The sequence below is a fragment of the Phyllostomus discolor genome, chromosome 3 (genome assembly GCF_004126475.2).
Source record: "Phyllostomus discolor isolate MPI-MPIP mPhyDis1 chromosome 3, mPhyDis1.pri.v3, whole genome shotgun sequence".
Lineage (NCBI taxonomy): Eukaryota > Metazoa > Chordata > Mammalia > Chiroptera > Phyllostomidae > Phyllostomus > Phyllostomus discolor.
This window is the reverse complement of record NC_040905.2, coordinates 182086329-182113822: the sequence shown is the minus strand read 5'-3', so window position 1 is coordinate 182113822 and position 27494 is coordinate 182086329. Positions and strand designations below refer to the sequence as shown.

The window sequence follows — 27494 nt, the reverse complement described above, 5'->3', positions numbered from 1 at the left end:
TGGAAAGCAGATAAGAATCTCCAAGAACTTGCCTTCTGGACTCCAAAGAGTATCCAAATCTCCTAGAGAAGTGAGGCATTAGAATTCTGGGGCTAAGCTTCAAAACAAATTAAAGTTACAGGCCAAGACAAGCCCGAGGTGAGGCTGGGAAAGTCTGTCCACCCACCCCCACCGCCTTCTAACATTGCTGGCCTGCTGGGGGTGAGCAGCAGCATCCCCCAGACTGAGGGTGGGAACCACCTTACAGCTCTCTCAGCCTCTCACGCCTCCCCACCCACCAGGTCCCCACTCCGCACCCACACCCCCAGCTTGCTGTCTCTCAGGCTCACACTTCCCCCAGTTCCAAGGTTTCATCCTGGGGCTGTAGGCTTAGCCAAAGCAAACAGACAGCACCAAAGTCAACAAAACAAGAAAGGAGGCAGCGTAAGTGATGTGAAAAAGAAAACTTGGAAGCCGCAGTGAAGGTGTGTGGGCTGGGCTGGTGTCTCCCCTCTGAGCAGGACCCTGGGGCTAAGGATGATCCTGCCATCTCTGGCGAGGAGAAGGATGGGACCCATGGCCAAAGCAGTCAAGTTAGGCCAACAACAGGGGGCGCTAGTGCCGAGTCTTACCGGTGCTGTTAAAAAGCATGTGGTTGAGAGGGGGAGCATTTTGACCCCCCACCCCACTGAAGCCCTAGTCTAGGTTGCCTTAGCTGCTGCAGGACGCAAGTGAGAGGCTAACTGAGGGCCGGGACTGTGGGTGGGAGCAGTCAGGGTGCGAGCGAATAGGCTGGAACAAGAGCAGGAGTGAGGAGCTCCTGGCTCTCTGCCCTGCCCAGGCTGTTCGCTCTGGGGCTCAGAGTGTCTGGTCTACGGGGTCTCTGAGCCACAAATGCCAAACCCCCTACTCCGTCACACCCACAGGCATGGTCACCCGACCTGACAATGTAGCTCTCTCCCACTCAGGGCAGGGGAAGCTCGGTTCTCTCAGCACACACCTATTGTATATCTGCTGTGCACAATATGCTCCACAGGCCAGGTCATCACTGGGAGGCTGCCTGCCAAAGGCCTTGCCCTGACTGAGTCTCCTAGCCCCTGGGTGAGGTTGTTGACTGAGCTGGTGATTGTAGGTCTGTGCTCACCCCCAGACCCAGCAGGCGCCAGGGAGTCAAGGTCAGTGAGCTGAGTGGCCAGTCTGGAGCCTGGGAAACCAGATGCACCCACCTGGAGCAGCTTGAGATCTGGGTGGAAGTCCGTGGGCTGTGGTCTTGCTGCCTGTGGAATGAGCACAGTAATACTCCACCTGCAGCCCTTCTGCCTGGCCCCGGGGTCAGGCAGGGCCGGAGGGGTTAGGCGCAGGGCCCCCTTCCTCAAACAGGCATCCTCTCTACCACAGAGTGTTGACTCTCCAGCAGGCACTTGCCACACCTCTCACCAACTCGATCTATTCTCCCAACAACCCTGAGAGGTGAGGATTAGTATCTCTGTCATACAGATGAAGACACCCAGTTAAATACCTTGCTCAAAGTTATCCAAGCCAATTAAGAGGCTGAACTGGATTCAAGCTCAGATTGCCTGGCTATAAAGCGTGAGCTATGAACCACAGCTCACCACCTGGGTGGGGGAGCCCCACCTCCCCACTCTTAACAGCCAAACTGCGAACCAGACCCAGACTCAGGTGCCTGGCCAGCAGGTCCCTGGGTTTCCCATTGCTCCTTCTGCCACCATTTCACCCTTCCAATGTTCTTGCGAAGTCTCTCTGATCCTGACTCCCCTCTCTGCTCTGATTAATCGGGTGCCAGAGACTCCATTATTATTAGACCTTTCTTTTCTGTGGGTGAAGAACTTGCTGTCCAGAGCTTCTTTAAAATGCTTTAGTGTGGAAGGATTTTGGAATCGATTACGGCAAAAATCAAAGGATGAAACTGGAAGGTGAATGGCTGACAGGGAAACTTGACAGTGGAAGGGTCAGGCTGCCGCACTCCGCAGCCACTGACCGGCCTGCACCGCTGAGCAGGGAGCGACCAGCCATTCTGTGCCTCTGAGTGGGGTGCCAGAGCAGGCACACAGCATCATTCATGAAGGACTCCCTCTGCCCTGCAAACTGAACCTAAATAAAATCACACCATTAGAGCTAACTTCCTGTACATTCTGAGAAATACAGGAGATAGAGAAAAAGTTAAATGACACCACAAGGAAGCAAACAGGCCAATCTAGAAAATGGCCTTTCTATAGAACCATATTTGTTCCACAAGTCAGTGACATGAACAAATAACAGGGTGAAAGGGGAACTGCTCATGTTTGAGAGAGCACTTAACCAGCCCTGGCTGGTGTGGCTCAGTTGGTTGAAGTGTTGTCCTATAAACCGAAAGGTCATGGGTTCGATTCCTGGTCAGGACACATGCCTAGGTTTTTGGGTTTGGTCCCGGTCAGGGTGCATAGAAGAGGCATGTTTTCTTGATGTTTCTCTCCCTCGTTCTCTCCCTCCTTTCTCTTCTCTTTAAAACCAACAAGTGTGTCATCGGGTGAAGAAATAAAAAGAGCACTTAACCCTAGTAATGTGTGATTTTGTTTGGATCCTGGCTCAAACTAACAAACTAATGAAAAAAGACATTTCAAAACCATTGTGGGTACTTGATAATTCCATGGAATTGTTCATTTTGTCAGGTGTGGCATTGCGATCATGTAAGAAAAGGTTCAGTTTAGAGATGAATATCGTAGAACGTAGAAGTGAAATGACATAATGGCTGGGATTTGTTTTAAAATTATTCATAAAAAAGAAAAAAACTAGAGTGGACAGTTTGGGAGCAGTTTAATACAGCTGGACTGGAGCAGGTGCGGGCAGACAGTCCTAAGTCAGACAGACGGGAGGGAGGGCGGGAGAGGGATGTCGGGCCATTTGTCCCGGAGCAGTGGGCCGAGGTCTGGGCTGGCAACAGCACTGGGGAGACGGCAGCTCTCGTGTGGCCGGAAAGGGCAGAGATGTGAGGGGCCAACTTCTCCGGGCACAGCGCCTGTGCAGATGTTCTTTTCAAAGGCCCACAAAAATGCTTTGTTTTACATTAAGAAAAAAAATGAACTTGTAGGTCGAAAAAATGTTTTAATAGACAACATTAACATATTCATCTTTATCTTAGCACAGTTGTAAAATATCATTTAAAACAATGTTCATTTATTGATTTGAAAGAGAGAGAGTCACCAGTGAGTTGCCCCACTCATGCATTCACTGGTCGGTACTTGTATGTGCTCTAACCAGGATAGCACCCACCTGCAACCCTGGCCTGTTGGGGTGACACTCTCACTAGCTGCGCTACCTGGCCAGGGTATAAAATATGCTCTTTATTTCATCTTTTTAAGGAGGAGGGCGCCCCCAAGGCAAAAGAGGCGAGGGCTATGAAAGTCAGAAGAGGCCCTGGGGTGGTGGAGAGGGGCCTGCTCAGAGATGGAGCCTGAGCGGGCAGGAAGCCACTGAGCCTTCACTGTGGGGAACAACCCCACTGCGGGGCACAGTTCTCCCTCCAGTCTGCATCCTCACCTCCTCTACACAGATGCATTAGGGCATCCTCTCCCTGGGCTAGGAGCCAGGACATCTGGGTTTGACTCACCCTGGATCCTGGACTGTGCCCAGAGCAGAAGAGACTGTGCCTGCCTGCCTAGCCCAGTCTGGCCCAGCCTGCACCCCGGGGACCGGTGAGAGCGTGGGAGGACCCTCCACTGACGCTGGGAGGGGCCCAGGAACCTGCAAGACTACACCCTGCTCAGGGTTCCAGTGTTCCACCGAGCCTTCCTGGCTGAGATGCAATGCCCGTAGGTGCCCTGCTCCCTGCCCACACAGAGCTCTCTGCTCAAGCCCTTGGTGTAATCACTGTGTTCTTGAAAAGCTGTAAATAAAATCTCACAGGATGGCATGCTTTTCTGCCGAAGGGAGATAACCTATGATTGTTTCCTCTAGGTCTCTACTCCCTGTTTGTCCTCAGTGGAACGCCTGTGTTTGGACAGGCCTTGGGTTTTGGACAAGAATAGGGGAGTAAGGAGGTAAGGCAGAGAGTCACTGGCCTGGCCCATTGGTAGGGAAGAAGGGAGACTGCCTGACTTGGGGAGACCTCAGTGTAAGTGGGGAGATAGGGCAGTCACATCACACTGGGATGCTAAGCCACTGGGCCTGCCCACTTTCTCAGGCTGAGCAGGAGAGGGTAGAAAGAGTAGCTTGCCCTGGGGTGGCTGAGATGGGCTTTGTGCCCACCTCAAGCCCCCTGTTCCAGGCCCATAGCACCTGGCCAGATCAGATAGGGCACGTTCCTGCAGTGAGCTGCCCACTGACTGGGACTGTGCTGACGCAGGCAGGAAAATATTAACCCAGTGGAATGGGCTCATAGTCATGTGTGCAGGACTCTGTGTGTGTGTGTGTGTGTGTGTGTGAGAGAGAGAGAGAGAGAGAGAGAGAGACAGAGACAGAGACACAGAGACACACACAGAGAGAGAAAGCAAATATAGAGCAATTTTCACATGTAAGACCAGAGATATGCACATGCACACATACACCTGCCCATTCACACGCTTGTTCACACATACACAAAGAAGCAAATTCTTTTTATACATGCAAATTCCTTCAGTGTCATCTCCCAACTTTGTTGATGAGACCCCCTCCTCCAGAAAGCCTTCCCTGAAATCTCCAGCTCATCCTAGAAAGTAACAGGGCTGAGCTCTCTGCCTGGTTTCTGATGCCAAATTAGGCAATCTGACAGGAGCTTCTGAGTGGAGCAGGACTGGGTTTGAATTCTGGTTCTTTTACTTACAGGGTGCTTGCCCTTGGCAAGTGACTCTGCCTTCTGACCCTGTCTGCTCTAGTCTCTGTTCACTCTGTCCTGGAGGCCCAGGCATGTCTCTGAGAAGGGAGGGTAAGAACCGGGGCTGGGGGCTGGTTATTGCAGAGGGTCAGGGTTAAAGGTCACCCTGGGTCCTGTCTGTGCTGTTTCCCCTCAGTCCTGCCCCAGACCAGCCCCTGAACCCCCAGTTCTGCCTGGGAGGACCCCGGCCTGCTAGGGCAGGGCAGGGCCCTGACTGGGTGTTCTGGTTCTGGGTGATCTTGGGCAAAGTTGCTATCTCGTTCTGAATCTCAATTTCCTCCCTGAAAAATGAGTTTGAAAGGGGACACTTACCTGGGTGAGGCTTAAGTGTCTTCTTTGTTTTGAGCAGAATGAGAATCTCATGAACTTCAGGCGATTTCGGAGACCAGGGCTCCTTTCCTGCCGATTGAGACTGTGGATTCCTCAGTTACACAAGGGTTCCGGGGCTCAAGAGGCTCTGGAAAACCCCGAGTCTGGGGTAAGTTGATTGAAAGCAGTTGACATGATGAGGAAGTTCATCAAGTGGCATGTTGGTGGAAACAAATAATTAACTAAAATGATTAGCTTTTTACACATCAGCCCTTTGAGGGGCATTTTGGGGAAGTTCAGAAAATTTTTAGCATCTTTGGGTATTTTCACCTCATTTTTTTACCTAATATTTTTACCTATTTTTTTGAAAATCTCTATTTGTGTGCTAACTCCTTACCGGGCTTCAGCAAGCTGTGTCTGCCCCATGCTGTTTATAATAGGGAAGAGCTGGATACATTTAAAGTTCTGTGTGTACAGTCACAGGTGTGATGTGCACGTGGGCCTTTGGGCATGCAAAGTTCTTTGGAATAAATGTTTGAATGAAGAAAGTGCAGCACAAAACCCTGATGTAAGTTTCATTCTACGTATTGTCGACGAAGTGGTGGGGCGGGGATGTTTATACGTGTGCTCCTGAAAAAGGGTTAGAAGGACACTTGCCAAACCGTTAGCAGGAGTTGTCACGTGTTTTAAGGTTCTTTCGGTTTGTTTGTATTATAGGTAATAAAAGGATCTGAGATTTTAAATTTTGTTTTGTTTTTAAAAATTTTCCACTCCAATGATAGACAATTATATCTGCTTGACTTGCTTGACTGTGTGTTCATAAATATTCAAATTTTCAGTTAGGTTGAGCACTTGAGGTCACTGTTTGCCAGTTTGTGTTGTAAGATTTTTAGTGTCATGAGTAAGAAATGGGAGATTGATGAGCACGGGGTTATTTCCAACCTTTTGCTAGTAAAAGCAGTGAATTGCAGGCAAAATTAGAATAAGAAAATTGAAAAATTTCTGAAAGAGGGACTAAATGCCTAAAGAAATATCAGAGTTTGTAAAAAGTGCCCTGTAGCATACTACTATTACCAGTTCATTTTCAACCAATTTAGTTTTTCAATTGAATTCATTGGGGTGACACTGGTTAATAAAATTATATCGTTTTCAGGTGTACAGTTCTACAACACATCATCTCTTCATTGTATTGTGTGCTCACCACCCCAAGTGAAGTCTCCTTCCATCTTTTAGAGAAAGGGGAAGGGAAGGAGAGAGGGAGAGAAATGTCACCGTGTGGTTGCTTCTCAGGTGTCCCCTATGGGGGGGCTTGGCCTGCATCCCAGCCTTGTGCCCTGACTGGGAATTGAACCAGCAACCCTTTGGTTCGCAGGCCGGTGCTCAATCCACTGAGCCACACCAGCCAGGGTCAACCAAATTAGTTTTGACTTAATGGTCTGTTGCTGTCTTCATAAACATTTTCTTGGGGCCTGTCTGGATGCCAAAGTGGCTAGGTGGGAGAACCACGTATCTGCCAACCCCATTACACAGATGAGGAAACAGAGACCCAGAGGCAGGGATGGAGCCAAAGTTGTGCCGTGAATTTGATGCTCAGCTAGGACTTAAACCCAGGTCAGTGTGCAAAGCATGTAGAAGGGACTTCACTGTAGCTCACAGCTAGGACACCCAGTTAAATTTGAGTTTCAGAGAAACAATGTATAATGTTTTAGCATAAGTATGTCCCAAATATTGCAAATACAGTTTCTCTAAAATTCAATTTTCGCTGAGCATCTTGCATTTTTTTCTAAAGATATTTATTCATTTATTTATATATAGAGCAAGGGAAAGGGAAGGAGAAAGAGAGGGAGGGAAACATCTATGTGCAAGAGATACACATCCTCAATTGGGGACCTGGCCCACAATCCAGGCGTGTGACCTGACTGGGTTTTGAACCGGTGACCTTTCAGTTTATAGACTGGCACTCAATCCACTGAGCCCCACCAGCCAGGAAAAGTGTCTTGCATTTTATCTGGCGGCCCTACTCAGAATCTTCCCTGTGAAGGTAGGACCCCAAGTGTCCCCTCTCAGCCCTCCACAATACCCATTGGCCCCAGAGGTCACCCCAGGCTCTGTGTAGACCCAACCATGACCCAAATGCCCAAACTCATGGCCCCTTTAGCTGCCTCTCTTCTCTCCACAATTGAACTTCCTGCCTCCTCAGCCACCACTTCTGCAATGCTGTGGCCACCCTCTCTATCCCACCAGCTCATCAGGCTGGCCCCCGGTCGCACCCGACTCTGGGGCCTCCGACCCCCTGAGCTCCTGTTAGCCTGCTGGCAGCCCAGGGCGTGGGTTTCCATCTCCTCCTTGCCTGCTCCTTCTCAGTCACCCTCTCGTCCCCAGAATCCCGCCCCTGTCCCTTGCTCCACTACCTCATGCCTTCTGGCAGTCCCATCATCTCCCCCGGTGAATGCCTAGGTGGTGATGATATGTTCTGTTCTCTTCTCTTTCTCCAGCCGGGTCCCTCTCGCAAGCTCGGGCCCAACTGTGCCTCTGTATGCTGGGTGTTCAAGGGCCTCGAGGACCTCAGGTTGGCTCCTTTGTCCTTCTCTTTGCTTAGAACTCTTCAGTGGCTCCTCAGGCCCCTGGGATAAAGTCTGATCTCATGTCCCTCATGGTCTGCCCCTGCCCACTTCTCCATCCCTCCCTCTGCAAGCCACTCACCTTTTCCAGAAGACATTCAGTTTTCTCAGAATCCCACTGGGCTGCAGATCGTCACCCCCCCATCTCACCCTCCCTGTCACCGGGGTGGACTCAGCTCCCATGTCATCTCTTCTGGAAGATTCTTGCCCCCCTTCAGGTTGGCTGGCTAAGCTACTGCCTATATTCCCTTCACCTTATCACGATGTATCCTAAGTCATTTGCCATTTATCTCTCTCTCTCCCCCAAGAGACAAATAGGACAGTGTCTTCTCCACCTCTGGTCCCCAGCGCCCAGCCTAGTAAATGAGCTTAACCTCTGACTCCAGCATGGGTCTCGGTCCCCTCCCTCACCAACCTGACCCCAGCCCTATCCAGCTTTGCTTGACTCTGACTTCATTCTAGACCCAGATCCACTTTTATTTGTTCAAAGATTTTATTTATTTATTTTCAGAGACAGAGGGAAAGGGAGGAGAAAGAGAGGGAAAGAAACATCATCGTGTGAGAGAAGCATTGATTGGTTGCCTCTCGCATGCCTGCAAATTGGGACCCAGCCTGCACCCCAGGCATGTGTCCTGACTGGGAATTGAACCACTGAACCACACCAGCCGAGGCCTCAGCTGCACTTGTGACCCTTACCCCACCCTCATCTCAACAGCACACACAAGAAAGGAATAAGACATGTGCCCCCATGCCTGGGGTACATCCTCCTGTCCTGAAGGAAGGACTTCCCATCCTGAAGCCACTTGAGGCCGCAGAGGTGAGGGGTGTAGCCTCAGCATGGAGGGCAGTGGGAGAGTTCATTCCTTAGGGACGACTTCTGACTTGGAAGCCCTCCGATTGCACTGACCCCTGCCTCTCCCTGAAGAGTGACCTGCAGGGCAAGTTGGGGTGGGGACCTGGGCAAGCCGTGTTCCAGACCTGGCCTGGTCTACTGGCACCCTCTAGAGGACAGTTCTATTACCAGAGCTGGCTTCGGGCAAACAACTCTTACACAGCCTTCCCACAGGAGGGGGCTGCCTGGCCTCAGAAACTCCCTGGACTTACTGCCACCATCGTCCACTCCCTGTGGTGTGTCTCCTCACAGCCTGCAGACCAACAACCATTGTTCTGTTTCACTACCGGGTCACCCACTGAAATCCCACATTCCTCCTGCTTGGGGCCCTGCCATGCCCCAGCTCCAGGAGTCCTCTCAGAAGGCAGCGGGACCCTGGGCTTGCTCCTGACCCCACCGCAGTCACGGAGCTCCTGCAGCCCTGGGGCGGAGCCCCAAATTCTGGTGGGCTTTGGTTCTGCCCCAGGGGCCTCACTTGCCGTTCCCAAAGGAAGGGGTTTCAAGGACAGAGCCTACATTTGCCCCTCCCCTGCTCAGATGGGGGCTCCCAGAGAATGAGACCCAGGCTTCTCCTCCCATAACCCAGACTAGGGACCCCCGGAGGTCCAGGCTTGGCTTTCCACCTCCCCTCTCAGACTGGGGTTTCCTTGCAAACATGGCTCTGTGTCCTCCTTTCCCTCAGACGGGGGAAGTCCAGGGCCTGAATCTCCCCTTGCTCTTTCAGCACGGGGGCTCCCTGAGAACCGACCCAGGTTCTCCTCCCCAACTCTTCCACCTGGCTGTTGATCTCTAGAACTTTCTAGTCCACATTCTGGGCCGTTCTCCCCACAGCCAGACACTCGGGAGCCTTTGGAGCCTCCCATGGGTCTGCGGCCTGGGAGGGCTTCCTCTGGCTCTGGGCTGGACCCTTGGCTTGGAGGATAGGCCCTTCCTCTGGGACCATGAGGCCGAGTGCCCACCCGGAACACCACCTCTGACCACACAAGCGTTGTCTCAGAACCTGGTTTCCGTGGCGCCGCTGGCAGGAGAAAGGATGCTATTTTGGGCAGTTCATCTGGACTTGGCTCAAGTGACGCGGGCCAAACCCCTGCTCCACTGACCTCTCCCCTGGAGGAGCAGAGCAGAGCAAAGCAGCACTCGGAGCCACCCCAAGGAGGCCTGAGAGGCGGGTCCTAGACCGGGGACACAAGGACAGCACAGCCCCAGCTCAGGGAGCAGCCAGAGCCTGGGACAGTCATGGAGAAACGAGACAGAGACTGGCTGTAACTGAGAAGCTCCCACGGTGGACACTGAGAAGCATAAGACACTTCAGCAGAGTGAGTCTGGCTCTAGGCATGGGTGGGCCAACGGCCTTGGGATGCCACTCCCTGGGGGCTGTTTGGGGACGTGACCATGGGACTGTCTGGGGAAGGACCCCCAGCTGGGAGGTGAAAGCCTGAGTGTCTATTCTGGTTTAGTCCTGAGCTGCTGCATGACACTCTCTGGGCTTCGGTTTCCTTACCTGTAAATTGAATGTCGGAGGATCAGCGGTGGAGCCAAGATTGGGAGGATATGTCGCACTGGGCTGTCAGCAGGTGGGGCGGGGTGTGGACCAGGGGAGAGTGGAGACCAGCTGGGCTGAAGCAGAAGGGATGCAGATCAGAAAGATGATTTGATTGCTGGCTTTGAGGAGTGGTCCCTCCCCCCGGAGTCCTCCCTTGAGAGGCTGGGGCTGGGGCGCAACGGTTTCTGCAGTCAGGGCTCGGGTTGTGACCTGTGCTGCAACTGAAGGAAATTGTTCTGGTGTAGCACAGGAGAACAACGGGGACAGACAGGATGGGGAAACCACTTGCAAGGAAAGTGGGAATACAGGGAATTTCCAGGAACAGTGAGAAAGAAACTTTGCTCTGAAGTGGAGGTATGGACTAAATGAATTTTTAAGACCTCATCCTTGTGTGTGTGTGTGTGTGTGTGTGTGTGTGTGTATGCACGCATGTGTGTGCAAGGAAGAGGTCCTAGAAAGTCACAGTTTAAGTCAGCAGCAAGAGAGCTTGAGGTTAGACTAAAGGCAGTAATAGTGGCATATCTGAGGGAGGAGCCACTGAGGGGAGTCCGTGGGCATCTCCACTGTCCAAAGTGGGGTTGCAGATATGGGAAGGTCAGAAGGAGCTCTGAAGGGCCTGGTCCAGAGGTCAGGGGTCCTAAAGCCAGTATGGGTAGAGGGGGTGGGACTCTAGGGCCCCATCCCATTGGCTGAAGCACATCCAGCCCACCTCTACTCCCTGCCAGGTTGGCTGGGTCGAGGGGTTGGAACTGGCAGCAGCTGGCCCTGTGGCTTCTGCGCCTGCAACCTGAGGTCTGATGAGAATGTGGGGCCGGATTCTGTGCTCCCCAGCCCTAGTGACCTCTCTCTGGTTCCACAGCATCTAAATATCTCGGACAGAATATGACTCAAGCAGACAGAAAGAAGCGGTAAGCACCCACTCCTTCCCCTACGCCAGCCTCCCATCTCCCACCCAGCCCCCCCAGTGCCCTCCCTGCCCCACCTCAGCCTCTCCCTCATGTCAGTTGGTGCCCTCAGTAGCTCAAGGGGCCCAGAAGGGCCTCTCCCACCGGCACCCATAGTCAAGCACAGGCTGGGCCCTGGGGTGAGGGGAGGCCCAGAAAGATCAGGTTAAGGGTCAAGCGGCTGGTCAGTGGGTTCCAACTCCCCCTGTGGAGGTGGCGCTCAACCGAACTGAACTCACTCCCTCTCGTCCTCTCAGGCTCAGGTTTCTTTGGGGTGAAACAAAAGCCAACATCCTTGCTATGGCTGAGCCCCTACCTACCTAGTTCCCTCTCTGACCTCCCCCTACCCCAACCCCCACTCTCCCCACTCTCCCCACCCATCATACTGACCCCCTTCCTTACCTCCAAACATGCTCAGAGTCCTTCAGGGACTGTTCCTTCTCCCTGAAACACTCTTCCCGCAGTTAATCACAGGGCTCACTCCCTCACCTCCTTCATCTCTTTGCTCAAGCGCCACATTCTCCATGAGGCCACCCTATGTAAAGTCCACACCCCATTCCTTTTCCTTGCTCTGTCTTTCCCTGTAGGACACACTACTGTCTAACACGCAAATGTACTTGCTCATTACATTTCACCGCTGCCTGTCAGCTGCCCATGAGCAGGGATGTGTGTGTGTGTGCCTGCTCCTGGGTGGAGAGAACGGGCGGTTCCCCCTCTGTGCTGATGACACTGCTGTCTGCAGCCCAGGACCCTCCGGGGCTCTCAGACCCTGTTTCCAAAGACCCACTGGTGTCCCACCAGCAACTCAGTCCCAGTTGAAAACAGCCTCCTCCACTCCCCGCGAGCCCGCTCCTCTTCTGTGGTCCTAGCTCAGCCTAAGGCCCCCTTCTCCTCTGTTGCTCAAGCCAGACACCAAGACTTTGTCTTTGACACTTGCGTCTCCTCCATGCCGCACGTCTAGTCTCCAGTTCCCTCAAGTATGTAAAACCTGCTCACTCTCACCCTTCTTCCTACCACCATCCTATTCCCCCACAGCCACGTTAGGCCATTCTCTGCCTATTTTTTTAAACATTAAATGTATTGAGGTGACCCTGGTGAATAAGATTATTTAGGTGTCAAGTGTACATTTCAGTGATACATGACCTGTCTCGTGCCCTGTGTGCCCACCGCCCAAAGTCAGATCTTCCATCACCACATATCTGACCCTCTTTACCCTTCACTCCCTCTACTCCCCCCCCCCCCCCCCCCCCCGGTAACCACCACACTGTTGTCTGTGCCTCTGAGTTTTTGTTAGTTTTCCGTGTTTGCTCCTCTGTTGCCTTTAGTTTTATTTCCCACGTATGAGTGAAATCGTACGGTTCTTTTTCTGTCTGACTTATTTCACTTACCATGATAGTCTTAAGATTCATCCGCGTTGTCACAAATGGCAATATTTCATCTTTTCTTGTGGCTGAGTAAGTGCTCCCTTGTGTGTATGAACCACCTCTTCTTCCTCCGATCATGCCCATTCTTCCGAAGGCTCTTCAGGCCGCACCTCCTGGCTGGGGCTCCTCACCCCCGATGGGGCCGCCATTGCCCACCTCACCCACTAGGCAGAGCATTCCAAGGGTGGAGCCTGAGATTTTACTTTGTATCTCTGGGGCCTGACTCATTAGTAGATGCTCAATAAATATCTGTTGAATGAATAATTGTTGGTTAGCAGGTTCAGTGGTTGGCTTGGGGTGAGTTGGATAGTTCACTGTTGGTTGGCTGATTACATAATTAAATGAATGAGTTAATAGGAGAGTCAGTTGGCTGGTTAAGTTGCCAGACTGATTAATTAGCCGAAGGATGGGTAGGTGAGTTGTCAGCTATTTAGTGCTTTGGTGAGCAAATAATTACCTACTACTTAGGTAATTATTTGGTTGATTTTTCATTTCTTTGTAGGTCAGTTTTCTTAGATGTCGTTTTCTCATTCTCTGCCCTCTCCTTGAGCTATCTCATATATGCCCATGGGTCAAGTGACCATCTGTGACCTGGTGACCTCCAAGTGTGTAGCTCTAAATGAGACCATGTGACCTGCTTCCTCTTTACAGGTTATTTCCACCTACATGCTTAGTGGGCTCCCCAAACTCTATGCACCCAGAAGAGGACTCCTCATTCCCCTGCCTAGGCCTGCCGCTTCTCTCCTGGGCCTCACCTGCCATTCCGCTGCTCTGGACAGAGGCCGGGGCTGCCACTGCCTCGTCCCTCTCCATTCTCCTCTCTAACCAATACCAAGGCCTGTCACCGTGGCTGTCTCCTAGCCATCTTCACAGCACCTTGGCGCAGGCTGCCATCGCCTCTCAGCCTGTCTGTGGCAGCAGCGTCCCGATGGCTCACCATGGCCCCCCACCTGCTCCCTCACCCCAGCCTCCGTAGAGAAGGCAGTCCTCCTGCTTAAATCCTCTGCCTGGCCCCATGGCTCTATGGGTCAAGTTCAAATTCCCTAGCATGGGCCATGAGGCCTTTTGCCATCTGGCCCTGTGTTCCTCTCTGCCATCCTCACGCTACTTTCACTCCTCTCCCCAGCCAGCCCCTCCTTGCAGAACTCCTTGACACATCGCCCACTGTCTCAGCTGCCAGCCTTTGCCCATGCCACTCCAGTGCCCAGAACGTGCCCCGCCTCCCCTGATGCTCCTTCACCGGCCAGCCTTCTATTCTTGACCTAAATTTTCCATCTTCTGGGAAAGCCTCCTACCCTCTCCTCTAGGTCATTGGCTTCCTCCCTGCAATCTCACAGTGCTCACATCTCACTGCGGCAACACTCCTCACACTTTATAGTAGTGGCTTAATTATTTTTCTTACTGAGAGCAGGGATCATGCCACACATAGGAGGCGTAGTAGGAATTGAACAGATCTTGGTTCAGTGGCTGGTTTGTGGTTATTTGAGGTTACTGTGTCCTGCCTGCTGCGTGGTGAGGAGGAGGGGGCCAGGATTCCAGACTCTCCTCGTGTCCTTGACTTCCTGCTCTGTGCACCTCTCCTCTGCCTCTGTGGCACCTTCCCAGGACTCTTGTTGGGTTCCCGCCTGCCTCAGGCTGCTCAGAGGCTCTTCTCTGGGGCTGAGGAGGTCAGCCACGAGGGCGAGGGGACCCTACATGGTGACGCATGGGAGCTGGAGTTGAATGGGGGCGAAGGGATCGCGCAGGCAACTCTACATCCTGCGCATGCGCAGCCCTGGGCTCGTTTCCCGGGGTAAGGACACAGCAAGGACTGGGGTGGGTGAGCCAGAACACGGAGGCTCAGCCCGAAAAGTGAAAGGCGTTTTAACCAGGGCTGGTTTACATTTCTCACTCCTTCTGTTTACTTTCTGCTGCTGTGAGGCTGGGGAAATTAGGAAACCTGGGGCAGGGTGGGGGGTGGGGTTTTATCCCAAGCGGGAGGGGGTAGTGGGTGCCTGGTGTCGGCCTCAGGCTGTCAACAGGGAGGATCACCCGTCTTCAGAAGCACTAAAGGCCACACTTAGAGTTACCGGCATCTCTCCCACTCCTCCTCTTTAGCCTCCACACCCCGACTCCTCCAAACTCAAGCTCTATCCCACCTCACCCCTCAGCAGATGATGGAACCTATAACACCTTTTCCTCTCTCCATCCAATCATGAGTTTGTTAAATAAATATTTATCAAGCATCTACCTAATGTGTAGAAGGTGCTGGGGATCTAGTGGAAAGTAAGACAGATGAACTCCCCAGTGTTCATTCATCCTAGAATATGTATTGAACGCCCACTCTGTGTCTGGCACTGCGCCACGCACCGGGAATACACCAGGGAGTAAGATCCAGTCCCTCCTCTCCTCTCTCCTTCTCTCTCATTTGTTCATTCACTCATTTATTTATTCACTCACTCGCTCAGTCATAAACATCTGTTTGTGTCGACCTGGTTACAGAGCCTGGTGCACTTGGCAGACAGACCTCTTTATCTCTGGCAGAACTTGGTGCACATTTCAGGCCTCAGTGCTGTTTCCAGAGCCTGGGAGCAGACTTTGCCCCACCCTGTGCTGTTTCCAGAGCGCCTCGCGGGTTGTCAGGGCCTGCCTGATGTCTTGTCTGTGTCCTCAGAGATCTGGTTCCCGCAGGTAGGCAGGCAGACAGACAGACGGATAGATAGACAGATAGACAGCTGGGCTCCCCCTCCCTGCCTGCTCTGGCCCGTTTGCTTCTCCCCCAAGGCTCACTGGCACCCCAGATGGCATTCATCAGATCCCCAGATGCCCGCTCTGCAAAGTGGTCTTGTTGATGTGCCCTTCCCAGCTGCCTAGTCCCCACCAGAAGGAAGAAGGGGCACGACCTGGCTATCTGGCCCCAGTCCCTCTCCACATCCCTGTGACACTCAGTTGTCTCTGGTCTCAGCTGTCCCAGTAGCCCTGGGCAACAGAAGGTGTGTGTAGAGAGGCTGCTGGGTTATACATTAACTCAGCCATGAGTTGAAGGGCCTGATGGGTAGCGAGTGCACTTGAGTCTCACGGCTGCCCGTGGGCTGCGGCTGCTGCTTCAGGTACTCCCGCAGCTCCAAGATGATGCCGCCGCCCATGGTGATGAAGGTGCAGAAAGTACTGCAGAGGGAGATGGTGCGAGAGTTCCTGGCTGAGCTCATGAGCACGTACGTCATGATGGTGAGTGGGTGGCACAGGGTGGGGGGGGCTCTGAGGAAGGGGTGTGAGTGCCAGGACTTCAAAAGGGTGAGGCTCAGTAAGGTCAACCCATGACCCCCTCCCCATGCTGGCTCCCTGGGTCCCGTTGTTCATGCCCCAGTCTCTGAGCTGGGAGGCTGAGGGTAAAGCATAGGAAAGTAAGGAGAGAGCTCTGTCTCACCAAGTCTTTCTGGGACATAAAGGGCTTACAATATGGGGGAAGAACAAAATTATGGGTTGGGAGCGGGTGTCAGGAGGCGTGGCTGGAAACCAAGAGAGATGGGAAACCAAGAGGCAAGAGGTCGGAGGGAAGGTTTAGTGTTAGGTTTTGAGAACCAGTCCTGAGACGCTGAAAGTTTACACGCAGGGGAATGATGTGGTCAGACTTGGATTTTAGAAGGAAATTCTGGCTGTTGTGTGGAGTCTCAGCAGAATGGGCAAGGCCAGGGGGAGGGGAACAAGTTAAGAGACTCGCAAAAACCTAGGATAGAGGGTGGCAAATGGTCCAGAGATGGAGAAGAAACCACATGTCTGAGGCAAGTGTAGAAGATGGAATAAAGATTTTATAAGCCACAGATGTGGGGTAAGTGCCAAGGGGGCCATTCTGAGCCCAGGGTCCAGAGCAGGGCGAGAGGTAATGTCAGTTTGGATGTGATCGGGTGTGGCGCCAGGGAAGAAATCCAGGAGGTGGTTTGATACGCAGGTCTCAAGCTCATGAGAGTGGCTTGGGCTGGAAGTATAGAGTTCACCAGAATATGGATGGTGGGTCTCAAAGCTGTTCAGTGAGAGTGTATAGGGAAAGAATCAGTTGAGAACAGAGCCTTGGAGGGCAAAGAGAGGCACACAAAGTGGCCTGAGAAGTGTTGGCCAGGGAGGTGGGCGGACACCAGGTTACAGAAGTGGGAGGGGGGGATTCACAGGAGGGAGTGGTTAGCAATGACCTGGGAGGCTGCAGCCAGCCAGAAAAGGTGAGAAGTGACAAGGGTCCGTAGGGATTGACAAAATGAAAGCCACTGGGGACTTGGCAAGGGCTCTTTAGTGGACGATGGGAGAGAAGATTGCAAGCAGGAGGTGGTTTCTTAGGAACTCCCTCTCTTCAACAGCTTCAGCCCAGCCACCTTCCCCAGCCGGCCTTGGGCCCTAAGCTGTACCATGCTTGTTTGCTCCTTATGGAGGATCCAGGTCCCTGAAGGAAAAGAGCAGCCTCTGGGAAAAGAAGTAAAGGCAGTCAGGAGCATGCCAGAGGAAGTGGGGGAGAGAGGCAGTGTGTGTGGTTGTGTGAGAGTGTGAGTATGAGTGTGGCTGGTTGTGTGTGTGTTGAACCACAGGATAGGAGATGATGAGACATACAGAGCCCAAGGGACTCTGGATATGTGGGTTCTTATCCTGATCCTGCCTCTGAGTCCCCAGCTGGTGCAGGGCAGATCTCTCCGTGGCTCAGAGCCTATCTTCTCAGTTATAAAGCGTGTTAAATGGGGCCTGCATGGGCTTTGAACCTGGCTTTGAATGCTGGCTCTGCTGTCACCTACCTGTGTGATCTTCCATAAGTATCTCAGCTGGAAGTTTAGCTTCCTCATTAGTGAACTAGCATCAAGCTGGCAGGCTTGTGTGAAGAAGGCCAAGAGGCCGACACCCAGTTCACAAGCAGGACACATGTGTTGGTCTCTGGTCATTAGGACAAGGGCTCTCAGCTGCCCTCCCCTCCCTGCCTCCCACCCTTTCCCCCACCCCCACTACTCACCCTCCTGCTTTGCTCCTGAGCTACGAAGACAGCACTCGATTCTGCCGTGTCTTAATCCAGGGCAAAGTAATTCATTTATTACATTCCTGCCCTGTGAGGGCTGTTAAACCTTGGAACCGAGGAGGCAGGAGGGTGCCTCCTTCGACAGCTCTTAGGGAAAACAGGTACCACCCACATACATTGATGCCTGCCTGTGTCTGCGTTTCTCTTCATTTTATCAAGATTATTATTGAGCACCTACTGCATACCAGGCGCCGATGCTAAACCAAGCCCATGACATGCAGCATCTTCCCAAACCCTCACAACAGTCCCATGAGTGTCCATTATTATTCCCATTTCTCAGATGGGGAAACTGAGTCTCTATGAGACTGTTAGTTGCCCAAGGTCACATTTTAAGTTAAGATTAAATCCAGTGCAGTCTAACATCACAGTCTTGACCCATAATTTCTATGCTTTGTCCCTTAGCTTAGCTCAGGCAGGACTTCTAGCTCCCTGGCTTGTTAACTGTCCCCCAGCTGAGGCAATGCCCTCACTTTCAGGCCATAGGTCATCTAAGACCTCACTCTGGATGTGGTTTTCCCACCTGTAGAGTGGAAGCACAAACATTTGCCATTCAGATTTGCTGTGAGAATTAAAAAGAAGTAACACATGGTACTGGCCAGACAGCTCAGCTGGTTAGAGTATTGTCCTGATACACAAGGTTTGTGGGTTTGATCCCTGGTCAGGGCACATACAAGAAGCAACCAATGAGTGCATGGACAGGTGGAACAACAAATCAGCATTTTTCTCTCTCCTCTTTCCTTTCTCTCTTAAAAAAAAAGTAACACATGTACACATGTAAAAGAACTTTGGTAGGTTTAAGCTCATATAGGACATTGTATTGGTATTTTTAGTTGCTGGGCCTGTGCCAAGTTGATTAGGAAGGACACTCAGTGAGTCATCGGGGTGAAGGTTTATGTAGAAAAGCAAGTGTGACCTTGGGCTCCTTTTACTGCAGCCAGGATGAGGGAAATGGACTATTCTACTCAATTCCACTCTGCAGCTCTGGGGTATTGTCCCTGGGGCTGGCCTTGTGGCTGTTGGAGGGACTCAGACAGGCTGGGCCACATTTACTGACCAGGAAGGGGAGGGGCTGGGCCATCAGGACTCTGAAAAATCAGCTGTAGACATGAACCAAACGATAGGGCAGGGGCTGTAAACTCGCACGCTCCAGAGGCCAGAGAGAGCAGTGCAGAGTGGTGAGGCCCGTGGTTGACACTGCCAGCCTGGGCAAGGACGCAGCTGCCACTATTCCCACTGTTGCCATGCAGGCCGGGATTCAGGCCAGCATTACCTGGGCTTCTGATTTCTCAAAGGAAGGTGAAACTGATCGTCAAAACTGAGTTATCCAGCTCTGGTTGTTGTGGCTCAGTGGACTGAGCACCAGCCTGTAAACCGAAAGGTTATCAGTTCAATTCCCAGTCAGGGCACATCCCTGGATTCTGGGCCAGGGCATGTGAGAGCAACTGATCGATGTGTCTCTTGCACATTGATGTTTCTCTTCCTCACTTTATCCTTCCCTCCCCCTCTCTCTAAAAACAAAATAAATAAACACACCTAAGTTATCCAAACAAAACATGTGTGCTGGATGCATTAGGCCTCTGAGCTGCCAGTTGGCAACCACGCCACAGGAGATCATGTGGGATTTATTCACTCATTCATTATTTTTAGCAAGTGGTTCTGAGCTCCTACTTGGAAATAAGGACCCTTGTTCTTCAGATCCTCCATGGTGGCTCCACTCCCTGTACCCCCGTACACCCCCCAAACCTGTCAGCCTATCCTGGCCTCTCTCCCCACTCCCACACCCCATCTGTTTCTGTCCTCTCTTGCCTCATCCTACCCTTGACCCTAAGCTGGCCCGCCTCTGGGACTCTCTGAACCCGTCCTGGGGCTCTTGAGGAACCCAGTGGGCCCTGCTCACTCCCTCTGCCCTACTCTCCTGGGCTGTTTCACTTTCCTCAGACTTCCCCAGAGCTGCGCTGTACTCTGCCTGTCCTTTAATTAGCAGATGGCTTCCTTGCCAGCTGGACAGAGAAAACCAGCAGGTGGGCTTCCTGTGTCTGGCTGTCTGGCTCCTTACCCACCGGGCCCTTTCACCACCAGAACACACTTACCTGTGCGTGCACAAATCAGGGCAGGGCCCCTCCCTCTGTCCTGGAGGGCCCTGCACCCCTGTGCCCGTCCCACCCCTCACTCTACTGGGGTACTTTGCTCTATCCTTTTCTCTCTCTCCAGCTTCTCCCTCTCCCAATCGTTTTTTTTTCTAATCCTCACCTAGGGATATGTTTTATTTATTTATTTATTTATTTATTTAATTTATTTATTTCAAATATTTTATTTATTTATTTTTAGAGAGAGGGGAAGGGAGGGAGAAAGAGAGGGAGGGAAACATTGATGTGAGAGATGCATGCCCCCAACCAGTGACCTGGCCCATAACCCAGGCATGTGCTCTGACTGGGAATTGAACCAGTGACTTCTTGCTTTGCAGGATGATGCTCAACCCAGTGCCAGTCAGTGCTGTTTATTAATTTTAAAGAGAGAGGAAGGGAAGGAGGTGGGGAGGGAGGGAAAGAGAAAGAGAAATAGAGAAAGAGAAAGAGACAGAGAAAGAAAGAGAAAGAAAGAAAGAAAGAAAGAAAGAAAGAAAGAAAGAAAGAAAGAAAGAAAAAACATTAATTGGTTGCCTCCCCAGTGCATCCAGACCGGGGATTGAACCCACCATCTAGGTATGTGCCCTGCCTGAGGATCATGCAACCCTTTGGTGCACGGGACAATGCTCCAGCCACCTGAGCCACCTGGCGAGGACATTCTCTCACTCTTAGCTTACCAAAGTCTCTCTACTTAAAACCGCATAACGCAGAACAAAACATCCCTTCCTTCATCCCATGAGCCCCTTCATTTTTCACAATCTCACTCCCTCCCTTCTCAGGCGGGCTCACAAAGGGAGGTCTACAGGGGAACCCTTCGACTCTTCCTCACTGCCTCCTCACCGCTCAGTCTCTAGGACCCGATCCTGCCCCCATGACCTGATGACACAGTGCTCGCCACATTACCAGTGACCGCTGGATGGTCGCATCCTAAGGGATGCTTTCTAGGCCTTCATGCCTTAAACCCAAAGGCTGCACACGACTGATTTCATCCTCCTTGGGAAACTCCGCTTCCCCCTGGTGTCCAGGACACATTCTCTCTTTGTTCTTCTCTCGTTTCGACACCCGCTCCAGCTGGGGTTTCTGACACCTGCCCTTGAGGGCTGAGTTGCGGCTCTGGGTTCAGTCCTCAGCGCCGTTTCCCCTGCGGCCTCTCACCTGCTTTCCCCCTCCATGACGGCTTGAGAGGTGGCCCTCATGTCACAATTCTCCAGGGTTTCTTTTTCAAAACCTCCAGATAAGAACTGTCCAAGGGAAAAACACTATGAGCTACGTACATAATTTAAAATGTTCTAGTAGCCACATTAAAAAGGTAAAAAGTGATAAATGAAGTTAATTTTAATAATTGTCATATTTAACCCACATTGCCCAAATATTACCAGTTCAACATGCAATAAATATTTAATTATTAATAAGATTCTACATTTTCCTTTTCCTACTAAGTCTTTTTGAATTGATTTACTTTAGAAAGAGAGAGAGAAATATCAATTAGTTGTTCCACTTAGTAATGATTCATTGGTTGATTCTTTTATGTGCTCTGATTGGGGATTGAACCCATACCCTTGGCAGACTGGGATGACACTCTAACCCACTGAGCTACCCAGCCCTACTAAGTTTTTGAAATCCGGTTTGTCCTTACTCTTAGAGCAGACTTTGTCCTGCCTGGTGTGGCTCAGTTGGTTAGAGCATTGTCCTGTAAACTGAAAGGTTGTGGGTTTGGTTCCTGGTCAGGACACATGCCTAGGTTGCAGGTTAGGTCTCCTGTCAGGGTGCATTCAAGAGGTAGCCAATAGACGTTTCTTTCCCTCCCTTCTCCTTTCTCTAAAAAATCAGTGGGCATGTCCTCAGGTGAGGGTAAAAAAAAAAAAAAGCGCAGATCTTAATTAGAACTAGCCACATTCCAAGTACATAGTAGCCACATGTGACTAGTGGCCATCATATTGGATGATACAAATCTAGACTCTGATTTCCAGCAGTCTGGAGACCTAGAGGCCCCTCAGAGGCGACATGTCCAAAACACATGGACTTTTCAAAGGAGGTGCCCTCTGAGCGTGGCCTTAAAGTAGAGTGTCACATTTTCAGGATCTAGGATCAGGTATTCCAGCCAGGGAAAACACAGATGCGTGAGAAAACAAGGCATGCAGCAGGCAGTGTGGCTGTTTGGTCTGAGGCTGCCTGGCACAGCTGACTGCCTGGACTCCAATCCCGGCTTACCATGTGCCGTGTACTTTGAACCAGCCACTCCACTGCTTTAAGCCTTGGATTGCGCATCTGTCCAGTGGGGAGATTACGAATACCTGATGCATATGTTGGTGGGGGGGGTTAAAGGAAGTGACAGATATAACTTTTACCAGTGCCCACCACACAGTAAGTTCTCCATAAATTGTTGTTATTATTCAGAAGTAATATTACTGCTGAATATAGAGAACACTGGAGCAGATATGAAACTGAGAGGCAGAAATTACCCCGGGTCTTGAATGGTAGCCTTCTGAATTTGGACTTGATCCTAGAAATGAAGGGGAGCCAACAAAGGCTGGAATAGGGGTAGACACGATCAGATCTCTGTGTCAGAAAGGTGACTCTTGCTGCAAGGAGGAGACAGAGTAAGATCTGGGCAGAATGTAAGCAGAACTGATTGGGTGTGGGGCCGAGGGAGAGAGAGAGAGCTCTCATTTGAGACATCCCAGTTTCTGCTTTGGCCGATGGGGATGGGAACATAGGATGAGGATCACATTTTCTGAGATGGTGAGCTTTCAGTATCGAGCCTGAGATGCCTGTGGAACACCCAGACTTCCAGTGGGTTCTGGAAATAGGGTCCTGGCTCCCAGGTGGAGGTTTGGGGAATTTCAGTGCAGTAGACTTGTCTGAAGCCGTAGACCTGGTGAGAAGACCCAAGAAGAGTGGCTGGGGTGAGATGTGAACGGGGCCAGGGATGGAGCCCTGGGATCATCCACGTTTATGAGGCAGATGAGGGAAAAGATGTGGGAAGGCACTGTAGAGAGGGAGAGGCTAGGAGTTAAGAGGAAAACCAGGAGAGGGAGATGCCGTGGAGGCCCAGAGGAGGGACTTCCCAGGAGCACAGAGTGGTTAAGAGGGTCAGAGTCAGCAAAGTCAAGTAAGACGATGTGTGAAGGGACCTTTGGGAAACCAGAAGAGTGAGCCCTCGGAGAGAGCTTTGTTGGTGAGACGTGGAAGCAGAAGCCAGGCTGACGAAGGAGAGCAAGGGAAGGGATCAAGGAACCGATAAGTGAGTTTTTTCCTGGAGCCTGGCTGACGTGGAGGGGCGTCCCAGACTCCGCAGGTGGACAGGGAGGCTGGGCTGAGGTGGCAAGCTTTACTTTCAAGAAGGAAGAGATCTGAGTCTGTGGGACCCAGGGGAACATGGAAGATACAGGCAAGAGGGAGGCCCCTGCAGAGGGAGGGAGAGGCTGGGTGCAGGCACCAGAGCGGAAGGGATAGGCTGCTATGGATTCAGGTGGGTGGCTGCAGGGGGTTGGGTGAGGGCCCAGCTTCAGGCCTCTAATCTCCCTGTGAAGGGTGTCACCTGAGGAGACCCAGCAGTTAGGGATGGACAGGGGCTAGAATGACACCTGAGGGCCATGAGAATGTTGCTGAGGGCGAGAGCCTTAGAACCCCTCTGGCTTCCAGGGCTGATGAGTGTGGGGGTGGGGGCTGTGGATGGGGGCCGTGGCATAGAGTCTGGAGATCCCCTGAGGAAACTTCCTTCAGATTAGGCTTCAGTGTGAGGGGTTCTGTGCTCTGAGGGGTCCCATCCACCCCAGCCATACCCTCCTTGAAGCCCTGACCCCTCCCCTGCACTTCAGGTGGACTCGGGGTCCAGGGGCCTGGATGTGTTTGTAAGAGCCCCGGACTCCACTGCCCCACCCTGGCTCCTTTTGCAACCCCCACCCAGCTCTCACCGGTCAGGTCTTAGAGGCCTTGACAGGGGCAAGGGGGAGGGTCACGAGGAAGAAAGTCTGCGGGGGAAGAGGGATGGCAGAGGGTCTCCGAGGGCAATTTGGGGAGGCCCAGGGCGTGAGGGTGAGGAGCTCGAACTGAGCTCTGAGCCCTCCGCTGAGGCTGGGGCTCTGGGCAGGCAGTCCCTCAGAGGCCCTCCCTCGCAGGTGTTTGGCCTTGGCTCCGTGGCCCATATGGTTCTAGGAGAAAAACTTGGGAGCTACCTCGGTGTCAACTTGGGTTTTGGCTTCGGAGTCACCATGGGAGTGCACGTGGCAGGGAAAGTCTCTGGTGAGTGAGCCTGCACCCTGCCTGACCGGCAAGGCCGGGAACCCCCTGCAGGTTCCTCCCACCCGCCTCCAGCCAGCCCCTTCTCCCGCTCGGCCAGCACCTCACCCTCCCTGGCCGCCCGGAGGGAGAGCACCCTAGACCCCTTTCCTCTGTCTTGCCCAGACTCTTCATGAGCCTCCTTCATCCACCATTTTTACTAATTGGGTCAACTTGAGCTGTTTGACTTCTCTACTCCTCACTTTCCTTAATGGGATGCTGGGGACGGCGGTCCCTGCCTGCCTCAGTGGGTCCTTGTGAGGAATAAAGGAGAATGCAGGGCATAAATGCTTGCTTCATTATTATTGTTGCTGCTGTCAATATTATTTGTCACTGTTGGTTTCTGCTCTCACTCTCGTGACATGCTCGCCCTCCCCGCAGGGGCCCACATGAATGCGGCTGTGACCTTCGCCAGCTGTGCACTAGGCCGCATGGCCTGGAAGAAGTTTCCTGTGTATGTCCTGGGTCAGTTCATAGGCTCCTTCCTGGCTGCTGCCACCATCTACTGCCTCTTCTACAGTGAGTGTCCTCCCTGGGCTGTCCGCTTCTGGCCTCAGCCTCCTCCTCAGAGGAGGACCCGATCTCAGTGTCCTGGCCCGTGGAAGTGCCTGGGACAGCAGAGCCCTGGAGCTGTTCCCCATCCTTCCACCTTACAACTGTATTTCTGGGGCTTCAGTGAGGCTGAGCGAGGGGCAGGCTGACACTCACCCTGTGCCTCCCCAGGCGCCATCATCGACTACTCAGGTGGACATCTGACAGTGACTGGCCCGATTGCCACTGCTAACATCTTTGCCACGTATCTTCCTGACTACATGACATTATGGGGTGGCTTCCTGGATGAGGTCAGTGGTTCAGGGTGGATGACCCTCCTTTTGCCCTCCCCATCTCAGGAAGGGACCAGCAGGTAGCCCCTCCCCATAGAGAGGAAAAGAACTCTGGTGGGAACTGTACCAGGACACATCTCTGCCGGTGGGTTTGGACTGGGGGCACTGCCAAGACCCTGTGGCATTGCTAGGGGCCCTGGGTGGCTGCCATGGTGTCTGTTCCCCAGGTGGTAGTTACGGGGATGCTCCAGCTGTGTCTCTTTGCCATCACGGACAATGGGAACAACCCAGCACTGCAAGGGACAGAGGCCCTGGTGATCGGCATCCTTATTGTCGTCATTGGAATATCCCTGGGCATGAACTCAGGATATGCCATCAACCCATCCCGGGACCTGCCTCCCCGTTTCTTCACCTTTCTTGCCGGCTGGGGCACACAGGTCTTTAGGTACTGCCCTGTCCTGCCCAGCCCATTCCGTTAGATTTTCTGTGAGTTCCCTGCATGCAGAGGGAGGGGTGATGGGAGGAGCCTCACCGGAGAGTCCTTTGGAGCTGCTAGGTGGCCTGGGGAGGCAGGAGTGGGTCCCAACCTTCCCTGTGACCAGCACGGATCCTGCTCCTGGACTGAAGGTAAACCCTGCCCCAGATCTGCCCCTGCCCCTGAATCAGGATGAAGCTGACAGGGCCCCAGCCTCAGGGGGCACTCCAGGGCCAGGGTGCAGCTCACTTACTAGTCTCAGGTCTTACTCCTTGTCCGGGCACAAGGTGGATGCAGGTTCCATCCTGGACACCAGCCCCCTTACCAGGTTTCTGCCTTTTGTCTGCAGAGCCAGGAACTGGTGGTGGGTGCCACTGGTGGCACCGATCCTGGGTGCTTACCTAGGTGGCATCATCTACTTGGTCTTGATTGGCTGCAACGTTCCACGGGAGCCCCAGATATTGGAGAACCACATGGGGAGTGAAGACCACAGAATACCTGTGTTGCCCAAGGCCGTGCCTCGCCAAACAGAGATCGCGTCCCACAACTCTGGCTCTGTGTCTCCCCTCACCTCTGTCTCTGTGTCTCCCCCCAACAGACCTTCAGTCCGGTCCATCCCACCCTTAAGTGACTCCATCCGAATACAACAATTCTAAGTAAGGTTTTTTTGTGACTCCATCTCCACCCCAATAAAAAAAGCCTTCTCTCACAGTGGCACCCTTGCTTCCTGGGTGCCTCCTATGGGTGGGCTTCCCTCCTGGATTCTTCCAGGAGTGCTACAGCCCAAAGCTGGAGCATGAAGCCAAGAGGCCTCCAACTCCCTCCCGTCCTGGGAGCTGGGGTGCCCCCTTAGGGAGCATGGAGAAGGGCCAACAGGAGGAACAGGAGATTAAAAAGATGCCAGGCACAGAACAGTGGACTTCTAGGCACAGGGTAGGAAAGGGATGGTTTGGGGAAAGGACAACAGCTAGCTGGTGGCGGGTCAGCTCTGGGCATACCCTCAGCTGCCCTGAGATAGGACTTGAGACTCTCCCTCAGTTCTGGCCAGTCTTTGCACTAGGCTAGACCAGGTCCCAGGTCCAAGCGTGTAGGTAAAAGTGTTTGGGTTTTTTTCCTCCTCATTATTGCACCACCCTGGAAGACTTTTAGATGTTTTTTTCTTAATCACGTAATATTTTAATACCACAGATATACTGTATATCTGTATATGTATTTTATGTGTATTTGTGCCTTATACAAAAATAGTAAGATCTTTTTCATTTCCCCTTCCAAGAGTCAATTTTGTCTCACTTGGGAGCAAAAATCGCCCCCACCCTTGACCACGTTAGATGTAGACAGACTGAAAGTATGTAAGGGGTTAGACTCTCCTCCTCCTTCCTGGTGCTGGAGCTCTTCCACACTGAGAAATTCCAGAGTTAGAAAGGAAGATGCAGAGGGAAATCCTTCTAAAAGGCGTACAGCCAGGAAATGGCCTCACAGAGCTCAGAGGCCAGGTGGAGGGCGGGCAGCCAGGATCCCCTGGCTCTGGGGCCAGGCAGGAATCATCCTGCTTTCTGGGACTCAGAAGGCAGCATCACCTCAGAAGGCAGCTACCTCAGAGGGTAGCTGTCACTGCTTTTGCATTTATCCTTTTAGCAATTATTGAGCACCTCCTGTGTGCCGGCCTTGTCTGGGCAGAGGAGTTGCTGCAGTGGATGAGCCTTGGAGGAGCGCAGTTTAAAGAGACAGGAGGAGAACCGAAGCGGTGGAGAGGGGCCGCATGGAGGCTGTGGGGCTCACACCTTGGAGCCAAGGCCAAGAGGAGACAGAGAAGAGTTGGGGCCACGGGGTATACTTCCTGGGGCCGGGCGCTGCACTTTACAGTTAGAGCAGTTTGAGGGGACAGGAGGCAGAGGCGGGCGTTCTTCTGGAGGTGGGCACACGGTGAGAGGAGATTTAGAGAGCCCGCCTGAGCTTCTGCGTGCAGGCTGGTGGGAGAGGAGGGGACTGGAGCCTGCGAGGCAGTGTGGTGGGAGGCAATAATCCTGCAGGAGCAGCAGGGCACTGAATAGGTCAGCCCTGGCGGGCAAACCCTGCAGGCCCTGGGCGGGATTGAATGAAGGAGTAGGTGGCAACATGGCAGGAGTCAGGCCTGACCTCCAGTTTCTGGCTTGGGCCTGGGACGTTGGAGGTGTCCCTGCCCACCGAGAGCAGGGCTT

General features: G+C 52.6%; 1 protein-coding gene and 1 long non-coding RNA gene across 6 annotated transcripts; one reads left to right on the top strand and one right to left on the bottom strand.

Annotated features, from left to right (window-relative positions):
* Positions 1–310: 310 nt before the first annotated feature.
* On the bottom strand, positions 311–10580 carry LOC118499721. The gene is made up of 3 exons (XR_004902240.1): positions 10152–10580; positions 5141–5285; positions 311–1256 (listed from the first exon to the last, which is right to left on the bottom strand). It is a non-coding gene; the product is annotated as an uncharacterized LOC118499721 (long non-coding RNA).
* AQP7 (aquaporin 7) lies at positions 9653–26007 on the top strand. 5 transcript variants are annotated; one of them, XM_028526166.2, is made up of 8 exons: positions 9653–9966; positions 11053–11101; positions 15651–15768; positions 23838–23961; positions 24379–24516; positions 24721–24839; positions 25049–25266; positions 25646–26007. In XM_028526166.2, the coding sequence occupies exons 2-8, from the start codon at positions 11076–11078 to the stop codon at positions 25950–25952; spliced, it is 1050 nt and encodes a 349-aa protein (XP_028381967.1). In that variant the 5' UTR covers positions 9653–9966; positions 11053–11075; the 3' UTR covers positions 25953–26007. The 5 variants fall into 5 exon arrangements, with proteins under 5 accessions (XP_028381967.1, XP_035877723.1, XP_035877721.1 ...); XM_036021828.1 differs by having other exon boundaries at positions 9787–9966; positions 10919–11101; positions 25646–25952; XM_036021832.1 differs by lacking the exon at positions 25646–26007 and adding an exon at positions 25528–25567 and having other exon boundaries at positions 9790–9966; positions 10919–11101.
* The last annotated feature ends 1487 nt before the right edge of the window (positions 26008–27494 follow it).

Coding starts and splice junctions, on each gene's coding strand:
- AQP7 (XM_028526166.2), top strand. CDS start 11,076: ATGACTCAAGCAGACAGAAAGAAGCG. Junction 11,102..15,650: donor CAAGCAGACAGAAAGAAGCG/GTAAGCACCCAC, acceptor CTGCTGCTTCAG/GTACTCCCGCAGCTCCAAGA. Junction 23,962..24,378: donor CGTGGCAGGGAAAGTCTCTG/GTGAGTGAGCCT, acceptor CCCTCCCCGCAG/GGGCCCACATGAATGCGGCT.